This window comes from Dama dama, chromosome 18 (assembly GCF_033118175.1).
Source record: "Dama dama isolate Ldn47 chromosome 18, ASM3311817v1, whole genome shotgun sequence".
Lineage (NCBI taxonomy): Eukaryota > Metazoa > Chordata > Mammalia > Artiodactyla > Cervidae > Dama > Dama dama.
In genome coordinates, this window is record NC_083698.1 from 74167193 (window position 1) to 74190778 (window position 23586).

The window sequence follows — 23586 nt, forward strand, 5'->3', positions numbered from 1 at the left end:
ACTTAATATGCATTTAAGGTTCCACCATGTCTTTTCATGGCTTGATAGCTCAAAATAACATTTCAATGTCTGGATGGACAATGGACAACTGTTTTATAACAGTTTATCCATTCAACTGCTGAAGGACATATTGGTTGCTTCCAAATTTTGGCAATTATGAGAGTAAAGCTTCTATAAATATTCATGGGCAGGCTTTAGTGTGGAGGTAAGTTTTCAAATTCTTTGGGTAAATACCAAGGAGCTTGATTGCTGGATCATATGGTACAAAAGTATGTTTAGTTTTCAAGAAATTGCCAAACTGTCTTCCAAAGTGGGTGTACCATTTTTGCACTATTGCCAGCAATATATGAGAGTCCCTGATGCTCCACATCCTCATCAGAATTTGGTGTTGTCAGTGTTCTAGATTTTGAGCATTCTAACTGGTGTGTAGTGGTATCTCATTATTGTTTTTGTTTGCATTTCCCTGATGACATATGATGTGGAGCATCTTTTCAAATGATTATTTGTCATCTGTCTGTTTTTTGGTTTTCTGTTGAGATCTTTGGCACGTTTTAAAATTTGGATACTTGGTCTCTTATTGTTGAATTTTAACAGTTCTTTGTATATTGTGGATAACATGCCTTTATCAGATGTTTCTTATGTAAACACTGTCTTCCAGTTTGTGGCTTTTCCTCTAATTCTATTGATACTGTCTTTCACAGAGCAGAAGTTTTCATTTTAATGAAGTCCAGCTTGTAAGTTATTTCTTTCACAAATTGTGTTTCTGATGTTGTATCTAAAAAGGCATCATTCTACCCAGGGTCACCTAGGTTTCCTCCTATTTTATTCTCTAGGAGTTTAATAGCTTTTCATTTTACACTCAAGTCTGTGATCCATATTGAGTTTACTTTGTGAAGAGTGTAAGGTCTATAACTAGATTCATTTTCTTTTTTTTTGCATCTGAATGTCAAGTTGTTTTGGCTCCATTTATTAAAGATATTTTCTATTTTCCATTGTATTGCCTTTTGCTCCTTTGTCAAAGACCAGTTGACCATATGGGAGGTTATTTCTGGGCCCTCTATTCTGTTCCATTGATTTACTTGTATGTATGTACGTATGCATGCATGTATGTATTGGCAATACCACACTGTTTTGATTAGTGTAGCTTTACAGTAAGGTTTGAAGTTGGGTGGCATCAGTTCTAAAAATTTGCTCTGTTTCTTCAATACTGTGTTGGCTATTATGGGTCTTTAGCCTTTCCATATAAACTTTAGAATTTGTCAGCAAGTCATAGGAAGTCATAAAAATAACTTGCTAGGATTTTGATTGGATTGCATTGAATATATAGATCAGGTTGCAAAGAACAGACATCTTTATATCTTCCTATACATGAACATGGGCTATATCTCAGTTTATTTAGCTCTTCTTTGATTCCATTCTTCAGTTTTGTGGTTATAGAGATCTTGTACATATTTTGATAGGTTTATATCTAAGTATTTCATGTGTTTTTAATTTCAAGTTTCATTTGTTCACTGTTGCTATATATAAATGCAACTGACTTTCTATATTGGTTCTGTACCCTGTAATCATGTTATAATTAGTTATTAGTTCTAGAAGATTTTTGTTGATTCTTTTGGATTTTCTACATAGACAATTATATAATCTGGAAAAAGTTTTAAGTCTTCTTTCCCAATCTATATACCTTTTATTTCTTTTTCTTGCTTTATTCCATTAGCAAGGATTTCTAGTACAATGTGAAAAAGAGAGGTGAGGGGTTACATTGTTGCCTTGTTTGTGCCCTTAGTGGGGGAAACCTTTGAGATTATCACCATTAGTATGCTGTCAACTATAGAACTTTAAAATTGTAGAGATTCTCTATCAAACTGAAAAAGATACTTGTGGCTGCTGCTGCTAAGTCACCTCAGTTGTGTTCGACTCTGTGCAACCCCAGAGACGGCAGCCCACCAGGCTCCTCTGTCCCTGGGATTCTCCAGGTAAGAACACTTAGGCCCACTAAAAAACTGAGATCTACTTATAGGACTGTAAACATCCCCTCACACCTTACCACCATATTACTAAAGTTCTATTTACTGCTGTTTCTTTTCTTTAGTATGTTGTATCTGGCTATTAAGAAAAAACTATAAGCCACATCAAAAAGCAAAAAAAAAAATGAAAATACACACCAAGCAACAGAACCAGACATGGTAGGGATGTCATAAGTGCTAGACCAAGAATTTAGAACTGTGATTAATATAGGAAGGGCTCTAATGGACAACATGCAAGAACAAATGGGCAATGTGAGCAGAGAGATGAAAAACCTAAGAAAGAGCCAAAAAGAAAGGATAGAGATTAACAAAAAAAAACCATTACCAAAATGAAAAATGCTTTTGATGGGCTGATTTGTGGACTGGACACAGTTGGGGAAAAAAACCTGAGCTAGAGATATATCAGTAAAATTCTGACTCTCAAAATAAAAAACTGGGAAAAACAAACACTGAAAGGAATAGAACAAAACATCCAAGGACTGTGGGGCAACTACAATAGGAATAACATATATATAATGGGAATACCAGAAGGAGAAGAAAGACAAAAAAGAACAGAAGAAATATAGAAAATTACAGTGATGAAAATTTGCCCAAGTTAATGTCAGACACTGAACTACAGATTTAGGAAGCTTGGGGAACACCAAGAAAGACAAATGTCTGAAAGTTATCACCAGGCATATTATTTTCAAACTACAGAAAATCAAATACAAAAAGTTCTGAAAGAGGCAAGAAGAAAAAACCATCTTACTTACAGAGGGACAAAGATTAGAATCATACTTGTCTTCTCCTCACAAACAGAGGAAATGGCAACCCACTCCAGTACTCTTGCCTGGAATATCCCATGGACAGAAGAGCCTGGTAGGCTACAGTCCATGGGGTCCCAAAGAGCTGGACACGACTGAGCAACTTCACTTTCACAAACAAAGCAAACAAGGAGAGAATGGAATGAAATGTGAAAAGTGGCTGAGAGAAACACACACACACACACACACACACACACACACACACACACACACACACAATCTAAAATTCTGTACCCTGCAAAATTTTCACTTCTGAAATGTGAACGTCTTAAGTGTTTCTCTATATTTTTCCCCATTATGTGGGACAGGATGGCTACACAGGGCTGAAGGTATTTCTCTTCTCCCAGGTCAGTTAGGTTCTGATAATACTCCAGCAGGTTAGGCTCTGGTTAAATAATTTCCTGAGTACAGGCCTTGCTAAGAGCAGAGGGCTCTGATGTACTTTGAAAATGCTTCCTTGTTCCCTCCCCTTGCTGGAAGCATGAGGGGAATTTTTTCTCTGATGTTTACTGTGAGAACCTGGTCAAGCTCCTGGAGATAAAATTACAATGTTGTGGGGTCCACCCTACAGCTGGATTCTTTTGGAGTTTTTAAACTGTCAGAATGGTGCATATTGGACCTTCAACAATTCATCGCTGCTTCATGTGGTAGGTTTCTGCCAAGAGTCTCTGCTCTGGTAAGTCATGACTCCCTGTATTTGGCAGTCTGTCTCTCTGATCTTGGGTACCACAATTCACTCTGTGTCCTCCCCTCTCTTTTAAATCTAGGTTGATTTTTCAGTCTGTTCAGATTTTCACCTGTTAGGATGGACTGGCAACTTCTAAGCTTCTTGCATGTGGAACCAGAAACTGGAAGTTGCTGAAACAATTTTTAAAATGAAGAACAAGGGCTTTGCTGGTGGCTCAGTGATAAAGAAAACACCTGCCAATGAAGGATACACAGTTTCAATCCCTGGTCCTGGGAGATCCCGCATTCCACAAAGCAACCAAGCCCGTCCATCACAACTATTGAGCCTGTGTTCTAGAGTCCATGAGCCACAACTACTAAAGCCCACATGCCCTAGAGCCCGTGCTCTGCAACAAGAGAAGCCACCACAGTGAGAAGCTGTCACACTACAACTAGAGAGTAAACCCTGCTCGCTGCAACTAGAGAAAAAGCCTGCACAAGAAAGACCCAGAAGAGCCAATAAATAAATAAATAAATAAGAATTTATATACACACACACACACACATATATATATATATATATATATATATATATATATATGTATATATATTAAAGAACAAAGTTTAAAGACTTTTTCTACTGGTTTCAGGATTTACCAGAAAGGTACAGTAATCAAGTCAGAGTCACAAAGATGAAAAGAAAGACAGATTGCTCAATGGTATGAAATAGAGAGCCCAGAAACAGACCCACACATATTTGTTCAACTGAAATATGACATGGGTACCAACACAGTACAGGAAGCAGAAAAGTCTTTTCAGCAAAAGGTACTGGAACTACTGAACATCCATGTGGAATAAATGAAGATCAATCTTTACTTCACACCATATACAAAAATTAACTGGAAATGGATCCAAGAAGCATATTTTAAAAAGTTAAAACTATAAAACTGAAAACTAACCAAACTGATCAGTTGGATCACAATCTTGGATCACAGCCTTGTCTAACTGAATGAAACTATGAGCCATGCTATATAGGGCCACCCAAGATGGACAGGTAACGGTGGAGAGTTCTGACAAAAACGTGCCCACTGGTCAACCACTTGTAAAAGAATGAAACTAGAACACTTTCTAACACCATACACAAAAATAAACTCAAAATGGATTAAAGATCTAAATGTAAGACCAGAAACTATAAAACTCCTAGAGGAGAACATAGGCAAAACACTCTCCGACATAAATCAAAGCAAGATCCTCTATGACCCACCTCCCAGAATATTGGAAATAAAAGCAAAACTAAACAAATGGGACCTAATGAAACTTAAAAGGTTTTGCACTACAAAGGAAACTATAAGTAAGGTGAAAAGACAGCCCTCAGATTGGGAGAAAATAATAGCAAATGAAGAAACAGACAAAGGATTAATCTCAAAAATATACAAGCAACTCCTGCAGCTCAATTCCAGAAAAATAAATGACCCAATCAAAAAATGGGCCAAAGAACTAAACAGACATTTCTCCAAAGAAGACATACAGATGGCTAACAAACACATGAAAAGATGCTCAACATCACTCATTATTAGAGAAATGCAAATCAAAACCACAATGAGGTACCATTACACACCAGTCAGGATGGCTGCTATCCAAAAGTCTACAAGCAATAAATGCCGGAGAGGGTGTGGAGAAAAGGGAACCCTTTTACACTGTTGGTGGGAATGCAAACTAGTACAGCCGCTATGGAAAACAGTGTGGAGATTTCTTAAAAAACTGGAAATAGAACTGCCATATGACCCAGCAATCCCACTTCTGGGCATACACACTGAGGAAACCAGATCTGAAAGAGACACGTGCACCCCAATGTTCATCGCAGCACTGTTTATAATAGCCAGGACATGGAAGCAACCTAGATGCCCATCAGCAGATGAATGGATAAGGAAGCTGTGGTACATATACACCATGGAATATTACTCAGCCATTAAAAAGAATTCATTTGAACCAGTCCTAATGAGATGGATGAAGCTGGAGCCCCTTATACAGAGTGAAGTAAGCCAGAAAGATAAAGAACATTACAGCATACTGACACATGTATATGGAATTTAGAAAGGTGATAACAATAACCCTATATGCAGAACAGAAAAAGAGACACAGAAATAGAGAACAGACTTTTGAACTTTGTGGGAGAATGTGAGGGTGGGATATTTCAAAAGAACAGCATGTATACTATCTATGGTGAAACAGATCACCAGCCCAGGTGGGATGCACGAGACAAGTGCTCCGGCCTGGTGCACTGGGAAGACCCAGAGGAATCGGGTGGAGAGGGAGGTGGGAGGGGGGATCGGGATTGGGAATACATGTAAATCCATGGCTGATTCATATCAATGTATGACAAAACCCACTGGAAAAAAAAAACAAAAAAAACAAACAAAAAAAAAACGTGCCCACTGGAGAAGGGAATGGCAAACCTCTTCAGTATTCCTGCCTTGAGAACCCCAGGAACAGTATGAAAAGGCAAAAAGATAGGACACTGAAAGATGAACTCCCCAGGTTGGTAGGTGCCCAATATACTACTGGAGAAGAGTGGAGAAATAGTTCCAGAAAGAAAGAAGAGGCTGAGCCAAGGCAGAAACAATGCCCAGCTGTGGATGTGACTGGTGATGGAAGTAAAATCGAATGCTGTAAAGAACAATATTGCACAGGAACCTGGAATATTAAATCCATGAATCAAGATAAACTGGAAGTGGTCAAATAGGAGATGATGAGTGAACATTGACATTTTAGGAATCAGTGAATTAAAATGGGCCAGAATGGACAAATTTAACTCAGATGACCATTGTATTTACTATGGCGGGCAAGAATTCCTTGGAAGAAATGGTGTAGCCCTTAGAGTCAACTAACGAGTCCAAAATGCTGTACTTGGGTGCAATCTCAAAAATGACAGAATGATCTCTACTCACTTCCAAGGCAAACCATTCAAAATCACGGTAATCCAAGTCTATGCCCCAACCAATAATGCCGAAGAAGCTGATGTTGAATGGTTCTATGATGACCTACAAGACCTGCTAGAACTAACACCCCCAAAAGATGTCCTTTTCATCATAGGAGACTTGAATACAAAAGTAGGAAGTCAAGGATACCTGGAATAACAGGCAATTTTGACCATGGAGTACAACATGAAGCAGGGCAAAGGCTAATAGAGTTTTGCCAAGAGAACACACTGGTCATAGCAAACACCCTCTTCCAACAACACAAGAGAAGACTCTACACATGGACATTACCAGATGGTCAACACAGAAATCAGATTGATTATATTCTTTGCCGCCAAAGGTGGACAAGATCTATACAGTCAGCAAAAACAAGACTGGTAGCTGACTGTGGCTTAGATCATGATATCCTTATTGCCAAATTCAGATTTAAATTGAAGAAAGTAGGGAAAACCACTGGACCATTCAGGTATGAATTAAATCAAATCCCTTACAATTATACAGTGGAAGTGACACATAGATTCAAGGGATTAGATCTGATAGACAGAGTGCCTGAAGTACTATGGATGGACGTTTGTAACACTGTACAGGAGGCAGTGACCAAAACCACCCCCATGAAAAAGAAATGCAAAAAGGCAAAATGGTTGTCTGAGGAGGTCTTACAAATGGCTGAGAAAAAAAGAGAAGTGAGAGGCAAAGGAGAAAAGGAAAGATATACCCATCTGAATGCAGAGTTCCAAAGAATACAAGGAGAGATAAGACAGCCTTCTTCAGTGATCAATGCAAAGAAATAGAAGAAAAGAATAGAATGGGAAAGACTAGAGATCTCTTCAAGAATATTAGAGATACCAAGGGAACACATCATGCAAAGATGGACACAATAAAGGACAGAAATGGTACGGACCTAACAGAAGCAGAAGATACTAAGAAGAGGTGGCAAGAATACACAGAACAACTATACAAAAAAGATCATCGTGACCCAGATAACCACGATGGTATGATCACTCACCTAGAGCCAGACATCCTGGAATGCGAAGTCAAGTGGGCCTTAGGAAGCATCACTATGAACAAAGCTAGTGGAGGTGATGGAATTCCAGCTGAACTATTTCGAATCCTAAAAGATGATGCTGTGAAAGTGCTGCACTCAATATGCCAGCACATTTGGAAAACTCAGCAGTGGCCACAGGACTGGAAAAAGTCAGTTTTCATTCTAATCCCAAAGCAAGGCAATGTCAAAGAATGTTCAGATTACCGCACAATTGCACTCATCTCACATGCTAGCAAATTAATGCTCAAAATTCTGCAAGCTAGGCTTCAACAGTACGTGATCCATGAATTTCCAGATGTTGAAGCTGGATTTAGAAAAGGTAGAGGAACCAGAGATCAAAAAAGCCAACATCCATTGGATCACAGAAAAAGCAAGCGAATTCTAGAAAAACATCTACTTCTGCTTTAATGACTAGGCCAATGCTTTTGACTGTGTGGAACACAACAAACTGTGGAAAATTCTTAAAGAAATGGGAATACCAGATCACCTTACCTGCCTCCTGAGAAATCTGTATGCAGGTCAAGAAGCAACAGTTACAATGGGACATGGAACAATGGCCTGGTTCAAAATTGGGAAAGGAGTACGTTTAGGCTGTTTTTAACTTATATGCAGAGTACATCATCCAAAAGGCCAGGCTGGATGAAACACAAGCTGGAATCAAGATTGCCAGGAGAAATATCAATAACCTCAGATATGCAGATGACACCACCCTTATGGCAGAAAGTGAAGAACTAAAGAGTCTCTTGATGAAAGTGAAAGAGGAGAGTGAAAAAGTTGGCATAAAACTCAACATTCAGAAAACTAAGATCATGGCATCTGGTCCCATCACTTCATGGGAGATAGATGTGGAAACAATGGAAACAGTGACAGACTTTATTTTGGGGGGACTCCAAAATCACTGCAGATGATGACTGCAGCCATGAAATTAAAAGACACTTGTTCCTTGGAAGAAAAGTTATGACCAACCTAGACAGCATATTAAAAATCAGAGACATTACTTTATTGACAAAAGTCCATATAAGTCAAAGTTGTTGTTTTTCCAGTAGTCATGTATGGATGTGAGAGTTGGACCATAAAGAAACTGAATGTGGAAGAACTGATGTTTTTGAACTGTGGTGTTGGAGAAGACTCTTGAGAGTCCCTTGGACTGCAAGGAGATCCAACCAGTCACCCCTAAAGGAAACCAGTCCTGAATATTCATTGGAGGGACTGATGCTCAAGCTGAAGCTCGAATGCTTTGGCCACCTGATGCAAAGAACTGACTCATTGGAAAAGACCCAGATGCTGGGAAAGATTGAAGGCAGGAGGAGAAGGGGATGACAGATGATGAGATGGTTGGATGGCATCCATGACTCGATAGACATGAGTTTGAGCAAGCTCTGGGAGTTGGTATTGGACAGGGAAGCCTGATGTGCTGCAGTCAATGGAGTCACAAAGAGTTGGACATGACTGAATGACTGAACAGAATGAAAATTATAGAACTCCTAGAAGAAAACTTAATAGTTATCCTTGTTAACTTGGGTAGATTTAGATAGAATGCAGAAAACATGAATCAAGAGAAAATTACCTGATAAGCTGGGCATCATAAAAATATAAAACATTTTGTCTTTAAAACATAGTATAATAAAAATGCAAGCCATAGACTGGGAGAAAATATTTGTAAAATAGGTATGTGGCAAAGAACTTGAATCAGAATATATAAAGAACTCTCAAACCTAAGTTAGATACCTCTAAATAACTCTCAAAAGAAGATGTTGAGATGGCCAATAAGCAGATGAAAAGATGCTCAACACCATTAATCATCACAGAAATGCAAAGTAAAACCACATTAAGTTACCATTTAACATCTACTAGAATAGCTAAAATTAAGAAAGAATACCAAGTGTTTACGAGGACACAGAATAACTGGAACTCTCAAACACTACTGGTGGGAATATGAACTGGTGCAACCACACTGAAAACCCACTAAAATGATCCAGCCAGTCCACTTCTAGGTATTTCTTGAGAGAAAGAAGACTTGTACCTGCATATTCATAGCAGCTTTGTTCACAGTAATCAATATCTGGAAACAATCTGAATGTCTATCAGCAGGTAAGTGTATAAACAATATGTGGTGTAGCCATACAATTGCATGGTACTCGCAGCAAAAAGAACAAACTGGGCTTCCTTGGTGTCTCAGATGGTAAAGAATCTGCCTTGCAATGCAGGAGACCAGAGTTCAGTCCCTGGGTTGGGAAGATTCCCTCGAGAATTGAATGGCTACCCACTTCAGTACTTTTGCCTGGAGAATCCCATGGACAGAGGAGGCTAATGGGCATACACTCCATGGGGTCACAAGAGTTGGACATGACTGAGCGACTACCACACACATAAAATTGTCATAACTTACACAGTTTTAAATAAATGCAGTTTTTTCACTTGTATGTAATAAATTGTATTTACGTATGTAAGTTATTTCCTAATAAAGATAAAAATAATCATGAAAGGAGGATTAAAGACCAAAGGGAAAAAAAAAAACCCCTTATAATGCCAAACCCTGAATCTGTGCACTGCTGCTTTTCTATTTGCAGTTAGATACTTCACAAAAAATTCTGATACTCACAATTACCAGTAACAGGAAGATTTTTGTTGTTTTGTTAGATAATTAAATATTTACCATTATGGGAGATTTTAAGCACATTATCCATATGCAATTTTCCTAACTAGATATCATTTGGTACAATTGTTACACATGGTGGAGAGCATACAGCTTCATGACTCTGAACAAGAAATCAACAGCAGTGATCAGGAACTGGAGACCTTTTTGAAGTCCTATGTAGATATATACCAGACACTGGAGGGAAGTTCATGAACTATAAATTATGTGGACTTCTGGTAATGGTGGCACACTCCTGTGAACAAGTTTTGTGTCTAATTGCTTCCTGGGTGTTTTATAATTGTCAGATTTGTAGGAAGCCTAGTACAAATCATAACAGAGAGCACTAGTTACTCCCTTTCTTGTTCAGCTGGAGTTCAGCAAATGATGGCAACACTCACTGGTGCCAGAGAAAAACTGCTACATCAATTGAGCTTTTAGTATTCTTAGAATAAACACAATTTGGTAAAGTATTAGCCTTTTTATGTTCCTGGATTCAATTAGCCAATGTTTTGTTTAGGATAATTGCACAGATTCATGAGAGTTTGGAATGTAATTTGCCTTTCTTGTATTGACCTTGTAAGATTTTGGTATCAAAGTTTTGTTGGTTGTATAAAACAAGTTTGCCTTATAAAACAAATTTCTTTTCTTTGGAAGAATTTGCACAAGATTATTGTTATTTCAATAAATGTCTGGGAGATTTCAACAGTGACAATTCTAGCCTTAGAAATTTCCTTGTGGAAGGGTTTTTAAATTACATACTCAAGTTCCTTAATAGACTATTCAGCATTTCTATTTATTGTTGTGTAAGTTTAGTAAGATAATTGCTCTAGGAATTTTCCATTCAAATTTATTAGCATAAACACTATACTATATACTTATTTTTAAATAAATTTAAGAACACTACATTTTGATTTTTGTTAATTTTCTATATTATGCATTTGTCTTCTAATTCAGTGATTTTTGCATTTGTCTTCATTATATTAGTATACTTCCCTCTGCTCTCTTTTTGTTTGATTTGCTCTTAATTTTGTAGCTTATTCATATGTGAACTCAGAACACTGATATTCAGCTCTCTTCTAATTAAGCTGCATCCTGCAAGTTCAGATATGTCCTATGCTCATTATTACTTAAATAATAAGTTCAAAATATTTTTAAAAATACGTTTTGTTGTGATTTCTTCTTTGACTCATAGACTTTTAAGGCGTATTTTTTGCTTAATTTTCAAGGCAGTGGACATTTTATATTTATCTTTTTATTGTCTATGTCTAGCTTTTTATGTTTGAAAACATATACAAAGTACTTAAAATCTATGTCTAAAAAACTCCAATAATAAGCCTCCTTGTGTCTGTTTTTATTGTTACTGGGTTTAAATTATTTTATTTAATCAGAGACTGACTGAGTTGTTTGAGCTGTCTTCAAGTTTTCTACCATAGGTTGGCCCTGATCATATACTTATGGGCTTCCCTGGTAGCTCAGCTGGTAAAGAATACGCCTGCAATGCAGGAGACCCTGGTTCAATTCCTGGGTCGGAAAGATCCCCTGGAGAAGGGATAGGCGACCCTCTCCAGTATTCTTGGGCTTCACTAGTGGCTCAGTCAGTAAAGAATCCACCTGCAATGTGGGAGACCTGGGTTCGGTCCCTGGCTTGGGAAGATCCCTTGGAGGGAGGCATGGCAACCTATTCCAGTATTCCTGCCTGGAGAATCCCCATGACAGAGGTGTCTAGTGGGTCCCAGTTGCAAAGAATCAGACACAACTGAGCAACTGAGCACAAACAGATCATATACTTAGCCAGCCAGAGTTCACCTAAGAATCTGGGGTTTTCTAGGTCACCTCCTCCTTGGAGGATCCAGAACTCCTAGTTTGTCTTTTTAGTACCATGAGATTACATCAAACTCCTCTTAAACCTTCAGTAGCTTTTCGCCTACCTTACTCCTCTTTTAAAAAGTATTAGCACCTATATGCAAGACAGAAAAAGAGACACAGATGTATAGAACAGACTTTTGGACTCCATGGCAGAAGGCGAGGGTGGGATGATCTGAGAGTACAGCATTGAAACATGTATATTATCAAGTGTGAAACAGATCGCCAGTCCAGGTTGGATGCATGAGACACGTGCTCAGGGCTGGTGCACTGGGATGACCCAGAGGGATGGGATGGGGAGGAAGGTGGGAGGGGGGATCAGGATGGGGAACACATGTAAATTCATGGCTGATTCATGTCAATGTATGGCAAAAACCACTACAGTATTGTAAAGTAATTAGCTTCCAACTAATAAAAATAAAGGGGAAAAAAAAACCAACAAAGATAAAAAAAAAGGTAGTAGCAGAAAGTTGGCTCACTTGCAATTCCTTTCTCTCCAGGATCTTAACCATATAAGTTCTAATTGTTTTAACCATTCTCATAGGTCATCATCACTTTTAAATTTTTGTCTTTTAACTGGCTTTTCTCATTGTTTTGTGACAGTGTGTCCATGAGAGCCAGAAGCAAAATCAACTGCTTTCATCTCAGTCTCTTTATAATCTATTCCACACATTGTCTGCATAAAAGCAGGACAATCTTTATAAAATTTTAATCAGATGCTTCCCTCCTCCAGTGACTTCTTATCACATTTACAATAAAATCCCAATCACTTCCCTGCCTCTCTCTGACACTTCATCTTATATCCGACACTATCCCTTCCACAATTGACATCCTCTTGTTACAGTGACCTTCCTGCTGTTTAGACATGCAAGCTCGTTACACCCAGGACTTCACACTGGCTGTTTCCTCTGTCTGAGATGCACATCCAACCAGTTCTTCATATGTCTGGACTCTCAGTTCACATGACAGCAACTCAGAGAGGCCTTCCTGGAGCATAGAAATCTAAGGCAGCTCTACTCCACCAGACACATCATATTATGAGACGGTGTTTCCTTCAGGTTGAAAAGAAAGAAAGTGAAAGTGAAGTAGCTCAGTCATATCCGACTCTTTGTGACCCCATGGACTATAGCTTACCGCACTCCTCTGTCCATGGGATTTTCCGGGCAAGAGTACTGGAGGGGGTTGCCATTTCCTTCTCCAGAAGATCTTCCCGACCCAGGGATCAAACCCTGGTCTCCCAAGAGTACTGGAGGGGGTTGCCACTTCCTTCTCCAGAGGATCTTCCCGACCCAGGGATCACAGCCCTGGTCTCCCGCATTATAGGCAGACGCTTTACCATCTGAGCACCAGGGAAACCTTAACATTCCTTGGCTTCTAATCCTCTAATCTTGTGACTAGACTGGAGTAGTAAGGGGATTAATTAACCCAGCTTTGCAAGTAGAAGCAGAGAGACTGGGTGGAGATGAATATACACCAGGGCCCCAGGCCCAATTTTAATATCTGCTCAACCTGCTTGATATTTCTGAGACTCCACTTTTAGGAATTCCTTATTTTATTTAGAGGTAGAACTATATTCTGTATATAAGCATGCTGAACAGATAACCCAAAACTCATTAGTTGCTGCTGTTTCTGTTTAACTTCTCTGTGAAGCTATAATCTTATAAACGCTCATTATATCCATCTTGGAAAGTAAACAGATCTAAAAATCAAGGAGAGTGTTCCCAGGGTGAAAAAAAGTTTCTAATTACAGTAATAATAAAAAAAGAGGAGATAAATCAATCAACTTGGAAGTCTTCATTTTAATTTTTTTAGTTTGCATTAAATTTAATATCTATTTCTCTCCATTTTCCCTTATTTAAAAATTCTGATTGTAACTTTAATTTTTCTAAGATTTAGTAGGTTTTAATCAGCAAAAATATGTTTCAAGTTTGAACTTGCATAAATTTGAAAAAATCACATAAGACTTTAATGAAACATTAATCATAGAAATAAATTTAGCATTTAAACTACATGTTAAAGGGTATTTTTGCTCTTTACTGTAAGCAACATCAATTATTTCTCACTGAACATCGCTGGAATGTTAATCAGAAAATACAGAAAGTAGGACACTTGGTCCTCATTTACCTTCTTGCATAGAGATTTACTGACTTGCATAAATCCAGTAGGAGCAAGGAATCTTCATTTCACTCACCATGGGTTGCAGTGTGAGACCCAGAAGCCAACCTTAGTTTTCCCTTGTAAGGAAATCAGGAAACCACGCAATGTGTGTGATTAAAGTAAACCCAGCCCAGCTGCCATCTCACGTCTGTGCATACCACAAGCTACCCACGAGACATTTCTGACCTGCCCCCTAAGTGTCTGTGGATGCCTTGGTACCTTTGCATATGCACCTGGAATGCCCTCCCTCTCCCCCAAAATGTCCTACCACTTGTCAAGACCCAAGTCCAAGAGTGCAGCCTCTGTGAGGTCTTCCCTCAGTGCTTTGCAGCATTCTGTCTACACCGTGATTAGGACATTTATTTCACTGTATTGTTCCCTCCCATGTGCCTGTGGGGTCTTATCTATCAATCGTTTTTGTGTCCTTCCTGCCACTTCAACTTCTATTACAGAGTAGATGCACAATAAATATTTCTTAAATCAATGAATAATCAACCATGAGAATGTCACCTTGCTTTCCCCATATTAAAAAATTCATTTATCCTTCAAACTTATTCTCCAGAAGTAGGCATTCATACAATTAACTGGAAAGAACAATTAAAGCTTTTGATAATTGACTTTGGCCTTATCACTCAATGCTGTCGATGTCAACTGGTTTTTTCCACCTAAAATAAGAGGACATATAATGGTCATTCTGAGTATCTGATACAGGCTGTAGATACTTTCTCCAGAATTTATTCACAACCACCTATGCACAAAACTGATCAATATCAGGCTCTGAACTGGTTCAAATTCTGGTTCTGTCATTTACCAGCTGTATGATCTTAGGAAAATCACTTAATTTCTCTGTGTCTTGAGTTCTTCATCTTTCAATGGGGATTACAATAGTACATATCTTAGAGGGTTGTTATGAGGATGAAATGAGTTAATTAAATAACACGTTTAGAACATGGCTTGGCATAGTAAGCCTTATAGAAACTACCAGGATTAGGCTCTGGGAACTGGAGGCATCAAGATAAATTGGACAGGATTTCTTTCCTTGAGGAGCTCAAAGTCTCATGAAGAAGACAGCTGTGCAAATAAAAGATACTCTGGTAGAGTCTAGACAAAGGGGCAGAGGACGGAGCACTTTCCCTCTGAGGCCTAGGAGAGGGCACCGGGCAGGAGGTGGTATTTTAGTTGAGAATCTATGTATAAGTGGGAGTCACTGGTTGCATTAGCTGAGGATGTACATTTTAGGCAGATGTAAGCAAAGACACAATTTACGTAGCCATGTGAAAGCAGCCACTGAGAGTCACTTCAGTACAGAGTCAGAGGTGAATGGTGCTGGAAGTACAACTGAAGCGCATTGCAGACACGATAAACCAGTTTATTCAGCACCCATGTTCACTGTCTCTTCCCCTGCCCTCCCTGCTGGAGGGGGGAAGTGAAACATTAGATCTTCCCAAACAGGTGAGGTCCTGTGACAGTTAATAGGGCTTTTGCTGAAAAGGGTGTCTCCTACAGGATAAAAAGTGAAAGCCTTTCAAGAAGAAAGTTTCTTCTTTTTTTTTTTTTTTTTTGTTTTGCTTTGTCCCTACCTGGGACTTGGGTTTGAGGCTGTCAGACAGGAAGAGGATAGCCATCTGCTGCGGTATAGTAGGAATACCCAGAGAGCTCGGGTCCCTGGGGGCCGTGCTCAGCAGCTGCAAGGCCTGCACACCTCCCTCTGGACTTCCTGTTTGTGAGAAATATCACAGCTGGCCAGGCTTTCTCTAGTTCAGAGCCAGAGGCATCCCTAACTGACACAAGTGGTAAACAAGGCTGGGTCATCGAAGGCCTCAAATGTTCTCCACTGGGGCTGAGACATCCACATTTGAGCACTGGGCACTCTAGGCTCATTTAGGGGCTTTGAAAATACAGCTTTGCAGTACCACAAACCACACTGTTTTAAATCACAGCTCAGCCAGTTACTCTGCTGGTTAACTTGAGAAAGCAAGTGAAACAAGCTCCCTCTGAGCCTTGTGAGGGAGACATGTGGTAGAACTTATTTCGGGATGCAAACCTTTGCCACAGCATGCTCGAAAGACCCGAGTAGGTCAAGAGCAGAGGAAGAGTGAGAGTTTGCTATGTCCTTGCAGAGCAAAACAAATCTCAACTAAAGATTCAGAAATAGTTTCAGAACCTAAAGTGAATCTAGTTGACATTTTTAGCCAAAACATATTCTGATGGTGCTGGATTTTATAAATGCTCTTTGAGACTTATAATACCTTTATGACTAAAGGTCTTAGTACAAGCTGCTCTAAAATTCTTCAGAAGAAAGAGGCTTTTTTCTTTTCATGTGCTATAAATTTCTGTGGCATCTTGTATTCCCAGGAATGCAGTGAGAAGTCCATAAATAACTGCCAAGAATAGCCAGGAATGTAGGAACAAATAATTTAAGATTCATGACTCCATGCGAGTGGCACTATGAGTGCTTTCAGTCTATTGATAACCAAAGTAGTAAGAAGTTCAAATGCAACTTTATTTCCCTGATGGTCACCTTCTACAAAGCGTGTGCAGTGCTCAGACATGTCCTACTCTTTGCGACCCCATGGATTGTAGCCTACCGGGTTCCTCTATCCATGGAATTTTCCAGGCAAGAATATTGGAGTGGGTTGCCATTTCCAACTTCAGGGGGTCTTCCGACCCCAGACTCAAACCCAGGTCTCTTGGGTCTCCTATGTTGGCAGGTGGATTCTTTATCACTGCGCCACTTGGGAAGCCCCTGTAAAGCCTAATTAAGCCTAGGAAGCAGAAAATGAAAAACCTTTGTCCCCAAATATCTACCCTTTCTTGTCAAGGATGCTTGAAAGTTCTGCATCAGAGATGATCTACTTTGAAGAATCAAAGAAGAATCTTGTCCAAAGTGAGTGCCTAGGATCCATCAGCACCAATCTGATAAGGAAAATCTGATGCTCAGATTGAGGATAACTGATTTCTCAAAGTTATACAACTAATAACTGGCCAAGCTGGGATTTGAACCAAGGTCTGTGTCACTGCAAAGCTATACTTTTAACTCCTACATTATATTGTGGCACTTTCATGTCCTAAGCCCCCCTGTTCCTTAAGCCACACAATTTGCAGATTATCCCCTCAAGCTAAAGAAGGGAGCTAGGCAGTCAATGGGGGTGACAACTTCCTGCTAGTTCTCTTGGACAAGACTTAGTCACTGTAAGGCTGAGCCAGATGAGGCCTTGTTGAGGAACCTCCTCACTCCTAGCTGGTAGAGGAGACACATGTAGGAGAAGAAAATCACCTTCATCAGATGAAACAAACCATTCAAAGCTCCAGCAAGGTGCCTAGCACCGTGCAAACCAGGAAGATGGTGTGAACGATTTAAAGCTATTTAGTATGCAACCCCAGTGTTATTCTAGGGCTTGTTTTACCTGTCCCAGGAACCTGACAAGTGTCAGAATCTTTGGAACTGGTCCAGACAGACACAGTTTAAATTTGTCACTCTCACTTAAGGACCACATGTGTGGGAAGTGTGTGAGAATGCTTGGATCAAATGCATTTCTTCCTACTCCCACACAAAGGCAGAGAGAGGGTGTTCTGGTGCAGGCTCAGAATCAGATGAAGAGGCTATTATAGTTGTCCCTTCAAGTACCCACCAAGACATGGAAACAACTTAAATGCCCATCAACAGAGTAATGAATAAAGTAAATGTGTTACATGCATACAATATAGTATTACTCAGCCATAAAAAAGAATGAAATAATGCCATTTGCAGCAACATGGGTGAATGAGCTTATCTACAAAACAGAAACAGAGTCATAGACATATAAAACAAATTTATGGTTACCAGGGGGTAAGGGCAGAGGAATAACCTGGAAGATTGGGATATACACACTACTGCATGTAAAACAGATAACTAATAAGGACTTACTGTTTACCACAGGGAACTCTACTCAATACTCTAATGGCCTGTATGGAAAAAGAATCTAAAAAAGAGTGGATATATGTATAACTGATTCACTTTGCTATATTCTTGCTATATACTTGATTCACTTAGCTATAACACAACAATGTAAATCAACTATACTCCAATAAAAATTAAAATAAAATAAATATAAAAACACTACACTTCACCCACTTAAAAAAATCCCTAGGAGTTATAACCCAAAGAGAACATGGCCTCCTTCTAAGACCAAGAGAACCATGAACTTAGCAGAAGAGTTTGGGGCTCCAAGAAGGGAGGGAGTAGCACATGAGCTTATGGTCAGTCACTTCGCTTTTCCACTTAAGCCCCTTTTTCAGGGCCTGGGAACTCACCTCGGCCTGCCAGATGGGGTTCACAGTGTTGCCAATGATTTTGGATCGTCTCTCCTGTCCGTGGTGGGGGAGGGCAGGAAAGATGCTGTGCTTCCCAGGCTGAATAGAAATCTTCAGGTAAGGGTCTGGGTTGAAAAACATCCCTTTCTTCAACCCCATGGCCTGGAAATCTATAAAATAGAGGATAGTTTAATTTTATGTGTTTTAGCAAGGTTAAAGATTATCTGTCTGTGGAATTCTCCAGGCAAGAATACTGGAGTGGGTAGCCATTCCCTTCTCCAGGAGATCTTCCTGACTCAGGGATCGAACCCAGGTCTCCCGCATTGCAGGCAGATTCTTTACTGTCTGAGCCATCAGGGAAGGCCCGAAAGATTATAGTAGGTTTTATACAAGGAGAAGAGTCCATCTGAAACACGGAAAAGATTTTCAATCTTGAACCACCATTTTTCACCTCATACAAAATATGGACTGATGTGTCTCCAGAATCCATTACATGGAACATTTACTGACATATATTAAATTGGTTTGGTAAGAACTGCCTGTAACAAATCAACACTGGCATTGTGGTCACTATGCTTTTCAAGAGAGGACTGTTGACCCTTTCTGGTTTGGACTTCTGGTGCTCCTCAGGCAGGTTGGGATGAGGTTGAGGGTTACCTCAGGAGACCTGGGTGCACAATGAGGAAGGAAATCCATCTTGGAAAATTCAGTGGGTCTAGGTGAAAATTCTTCTTCAAGGTGGAGACAGAAAAACAAGGGCTCTAGTCTCACAATAAATAGGATCTTCACTGAGTAAGGAAAGAGAGAATTAGGAGAAAAAAGAGAAAGATGAAGATTAAAAGAGTGAAGAGCAGGGGCACTGGAGGAAAGAAAAAAATCATGGCCTCCATGGAGCTAATGTACCTCAGTGAGGAGAGTTCTGAGGAGAGACCATGCTGTCAGGAGGAAAGGCTTTGAAAACTGAGCTGTTCCATGTAATTAAAAGTATCTGATCATGTATAATTTCATGCTATGTGTATGGGGGAGAGAGAGGTGATAGCAGTTTATGGCTGTTCTGCGACAATCTGAAATCATCTTATATTTATTGGAAATAAATTTATAATACCAAAAATATAGTTAAAAATTTTGTATTATTAAAGTATTTTCCAAAAAATTGTTTCTACTTATACATAAGTAAAAGAAACAGTTAAAAATACATTGTATTGATTCTTAAGTATGGTATAAGTTGTGAGGTGTTTGGAGGAATTTGTCACTGATGGAAAAAAGTACAGAAGTTCAGCTCAGTCATGTTTAACTCTTTGCAACCCCATGGACTGCAGCACTCCAGGATTCCCTGTCCATCACTGGCTCCCAGAGTTTGCTCAAAGTCATGTCCATCAAGTCAGTGATGCCATCCAACCATATAAGTGAAAGAAAAAGGTAAAAATACATTGGATTGATTCTCAAGTATGGTATAAGTTGTGAGGTGTTTGGAGGAATTTGTCACTGATGGAAAAAAGTACAGAAGCTTTCATGTGAATTTAGTTAAACTATACTTTGAGTTGATTCAAGGCAATCTCTGTAACAAAACCGTTCTTCCACTCTTGCATTATAATATACTGCTGTAAGGTGGAATAAAGCTTAGAAAATACAAACATCACAGAAGCTTGCAAAACTCAGGTATCACCCATAGAAATGTGTGACAGCCTGAGTCTTCTCTGCTTAGCAAGGTCTGTTTGTAGGGCTGATCTTTCGCTAGCGTCAGGGGGATTCTCACATCTCAGAACTGATAAGAATTCATCTCATCTCTGTGCCCCAAGTGTTTGTGCAAACTACCTTGTTTACACTGAACACCTGCTTTCCTCTGGGAGTCTGGAATTTTGGTAGGTCCTACGAGGAATCTGGCCACATGAGCAGCCCCCAGTGAAAACCGTGGGCTCTGAATCTTTATTGAGCTTCCTTGTTTCCCTGGTGGCTCAGAAGGTAAAGAATCTGCCTGTAGTGTGGGAGACCTGGTTTTGATTCCTGGATCAGGACAATCCCCTGGAGAAGGGTATGGCAACCCACTCCAGTATTGTTGCCTGGAGAATTCCATAGACAGAGGAGCCTGGTGGGCTACAGTCCATGGGGTCGCAAAGAGTCAGACTAAAATGACTAATAAGTCAGACTGAGTGACTAAAAATTTTTGATATATAATAATTCATATTTTTATCATAACTTGTTCCTGGGGAAAATAAACCCAAGCTATATGACTCCAGTGGGAGAGGACTCATGGAAATTTGCATGATTTCATTTCAGATTTCATCCCAGGTACCTTTTTCCTTTGCAATTTGCTTTTTCTCTTTTTAATGTTTTATAGTCATGAGTATGACAATACTCGTGAGTTGTCCTACTGAATCATCATTTCTGGGGGGTGGTATTGGGGACAATGGCCGAGAATGTTATAGACATATAGATTTATTCACCATAAAATAATATGACTATCATCGCCTTCATCACCTCCACCACTACTGCTGGCCATTTATTGATTAGTTACTAAATTCTGGGGACCATTCTATGCCCTTCAAATACATAATCTGATTTAATCCTAACCACAAACTCTACAAAGTAGTTATTGTATCTCTAGTTTGAGGAAGAAAATATAGAGGCTTCTGAGTTAAGTAACTTGACCAGGTTTTTACAGTTGGTCAATGTCAGAAATGAAATTTGAACCTGCCTCTTTGATTCCAGAGTCTGTGTGATACTACCTTTTTATAAAAATTTCAACTTTGGCATGGGTCAAATTCTTATGTATAAATGGGTCTTTTGAAAAAATTCTCTTCCATCAAACAACTTGTCTAAATCTGCATAATATATCTTTACCACATTTTTGATACCTGATAAGTCTAGTCATGCTTCATTGTTCTTGTTTTTTTCCAAAAGAAAACATCTTTCTTTACCACTCATACATTTATTCTTCCAGATTAATCTTATTAATTTTTTAAAAAGCTGCCTCCAAAGAATTGGGATTTTGATCAGAATTGTATTAAATTTATAGATTAATTTTGGGAGAAATGGGAACTTTATACTCAGGAGTATGTTTCTTCATATTTTCATGCCTCATTTCATGTCCTCCAGTGAGCTTTTATAGTTTAAGTTCAATTTGTATGCTTATTAAAATATGTGTTTCACAGAGTAAAATGTTTGAAAACTGCTGTATTAAAGAGTTAATTAGGAGTTTAAAGAGTGCTTGGCTGGGAGTCAGTATATTCAGATTTTAGTTCTGAAACACTCACTGCTGAACTTTATAACTTTAGAAAATGGATGTAACATTTTCAGGTCTCAATTTCTTCAACTCTGAGATTTCTGGAATGGATGTGTATAATAACACACAGAGTTTTATGATTTTCCAAAAGTAAATGGTACATTAATGGGAAGATATTTAATTTTCCTCCATTTTTCCTGTATTAGTTTTTTGTTCTGATGATAAACATGATACACACGTATTATAACATTTTTAAATACAAAAGGAAAAGAAACAACTTAAAAATTATTTCAAATTGTACTGCCTAGTGGCAGCCATTGCTAGATTTTTTCTTTATTGTCTTTCACTAATTTGAGTTGAGACCATACTGTATATACAAACATTTGTCCTAAATTTTTTCTTTTGCCTGGATTGTACAATAAAAGGTCTAGTCCCATGTCTTTTAGAACATTTTGTATACATAATTCTTAAGAGTATATGGTATTAATATTATTTGACTCTGTGGTAATTTTGAATGTTTAAATTGTCTCTAATACTTGTGGGGAAAAAACCCTTCATTTGCATTTGTAATTTGTTGAGGTTGCAGGGTTAATTCTTTGAAAATTAAAGGGATAATAGTTACATAGGAAATTTATTACCACCAAGAAGTGGTAAAAACTGAATGTATGAACAGATTTGAAAAGTAAAACATTTGCATCAACAATCTTGCTTTGCCATGTCTATTGTATTCTTGAAATTTTCCATGATCTCTGTTTCTGCTTATTTCTCATTTTATATCCTAAAAAGAAAAGCAGTCCAATTATATGCAGTATCTCCAGTTCTTGAGGTTTTTTTTTTTTTAATCTCTCTGTATACTGGAGTGGATATTCACATATTACTCTCAGATAAGATGCAAGGGTGAAGTTCTTTGAGTCCTTGCAAACCTGAGGATGTGTTTCTCTTGCCTTCTCACATAAACGACAATCTGGTAGGCACAGCAATCTTCAGCTAAAGCATGCTACCCTTAAAGCTCTGTAGCCTTTGCTTCATGATTTTAGAGTTCTGTATTATAAGACCAGTCTGAAATGAACATGAGGTTTATTCTTTTGTATCATGCTTTTTCCACTCAGATGGCTGCTCTGTTTGCATTTGAAAATTTCGTTAAAAAAAAAAAAAGGTATTTGTCTAGACGTTGCTCTCTGCACATACTTTTTTTTTAGTACATGATAATCAAATTTAAAGATGCAAAATTATATTCAGCTCAAGAAATCTTTCTGCTATTATTATTTGTTCAGATCTCTTCATCAGAAACATCCATTATCTATGTATAGCTCTGTATTTGTCATCCATCTTTTTACTTCCTTATCTTTTTAAAGTCTGGCCCTTCTATGTTTCCGATGAGAGAATCTCAAGTCGGTCTACCATATCATTGATTCTAATGATGTAGTGGTGAGTATGCTCTTCACTGCTTTCTAAAATCTCTCAAAGCTCACTTTGAATTCTATGACTGTACCTTTCAGAATTTATTTTAAATCTCTCCTTGACTATAATAGACAGAAAAATGGTCTCACACAGATGACCATGACCTAATCCCTGGAACCTGTGAATATGTCACCTTACACAGTAGAAGGGACTATAATGACAGGCTGAAGAATCTTTATTGAGATGGAGAGATCCAGTGTAATTATAAGAGTCCTTATAGAGTGGAAGGAGGAGGAGTAAAATGAGGAGAAAGTGATATGACAGCAGAACCAGAGACTGGAGTGATACAGCCGTGAGCCAAAACATGCATAACAGACTTCAGAATCTGAAAGAGATGAGCATATTGTTCCTAGGAGATCCCAGAAGGGAACCAGCCCTGCCTGTTGATACCTTGATTTTCGTCCCTTAAGATTCATTTTGGATTTCTGATCTCCA

At 38.7% G+C, this 23586-nt stretch overlaps 1 protein-coding gene across 1 annotated transcript in view; it reads right to left on the reverse strand.

The window, feature by feature from the left end:
* The window catches only part of HECW1 (HECT, C2 and WW domain containing E3 ubiquitin protein ligase 1), a 445911-nt gene that overhangs the window by 141178 nt on the left and 281147 nt on the right, over positions 1–23586 (reverse strand). The window contains exon 6 of the mRNA XM_061165645.1: positions 18468–18637. Coding sequence (XP_061021628.1) covers positions 18468–18637 — 170 coding nt within the window. The remainder of the gene's footprint in view (positions 1–18467; positions 18638–23586) is intronic.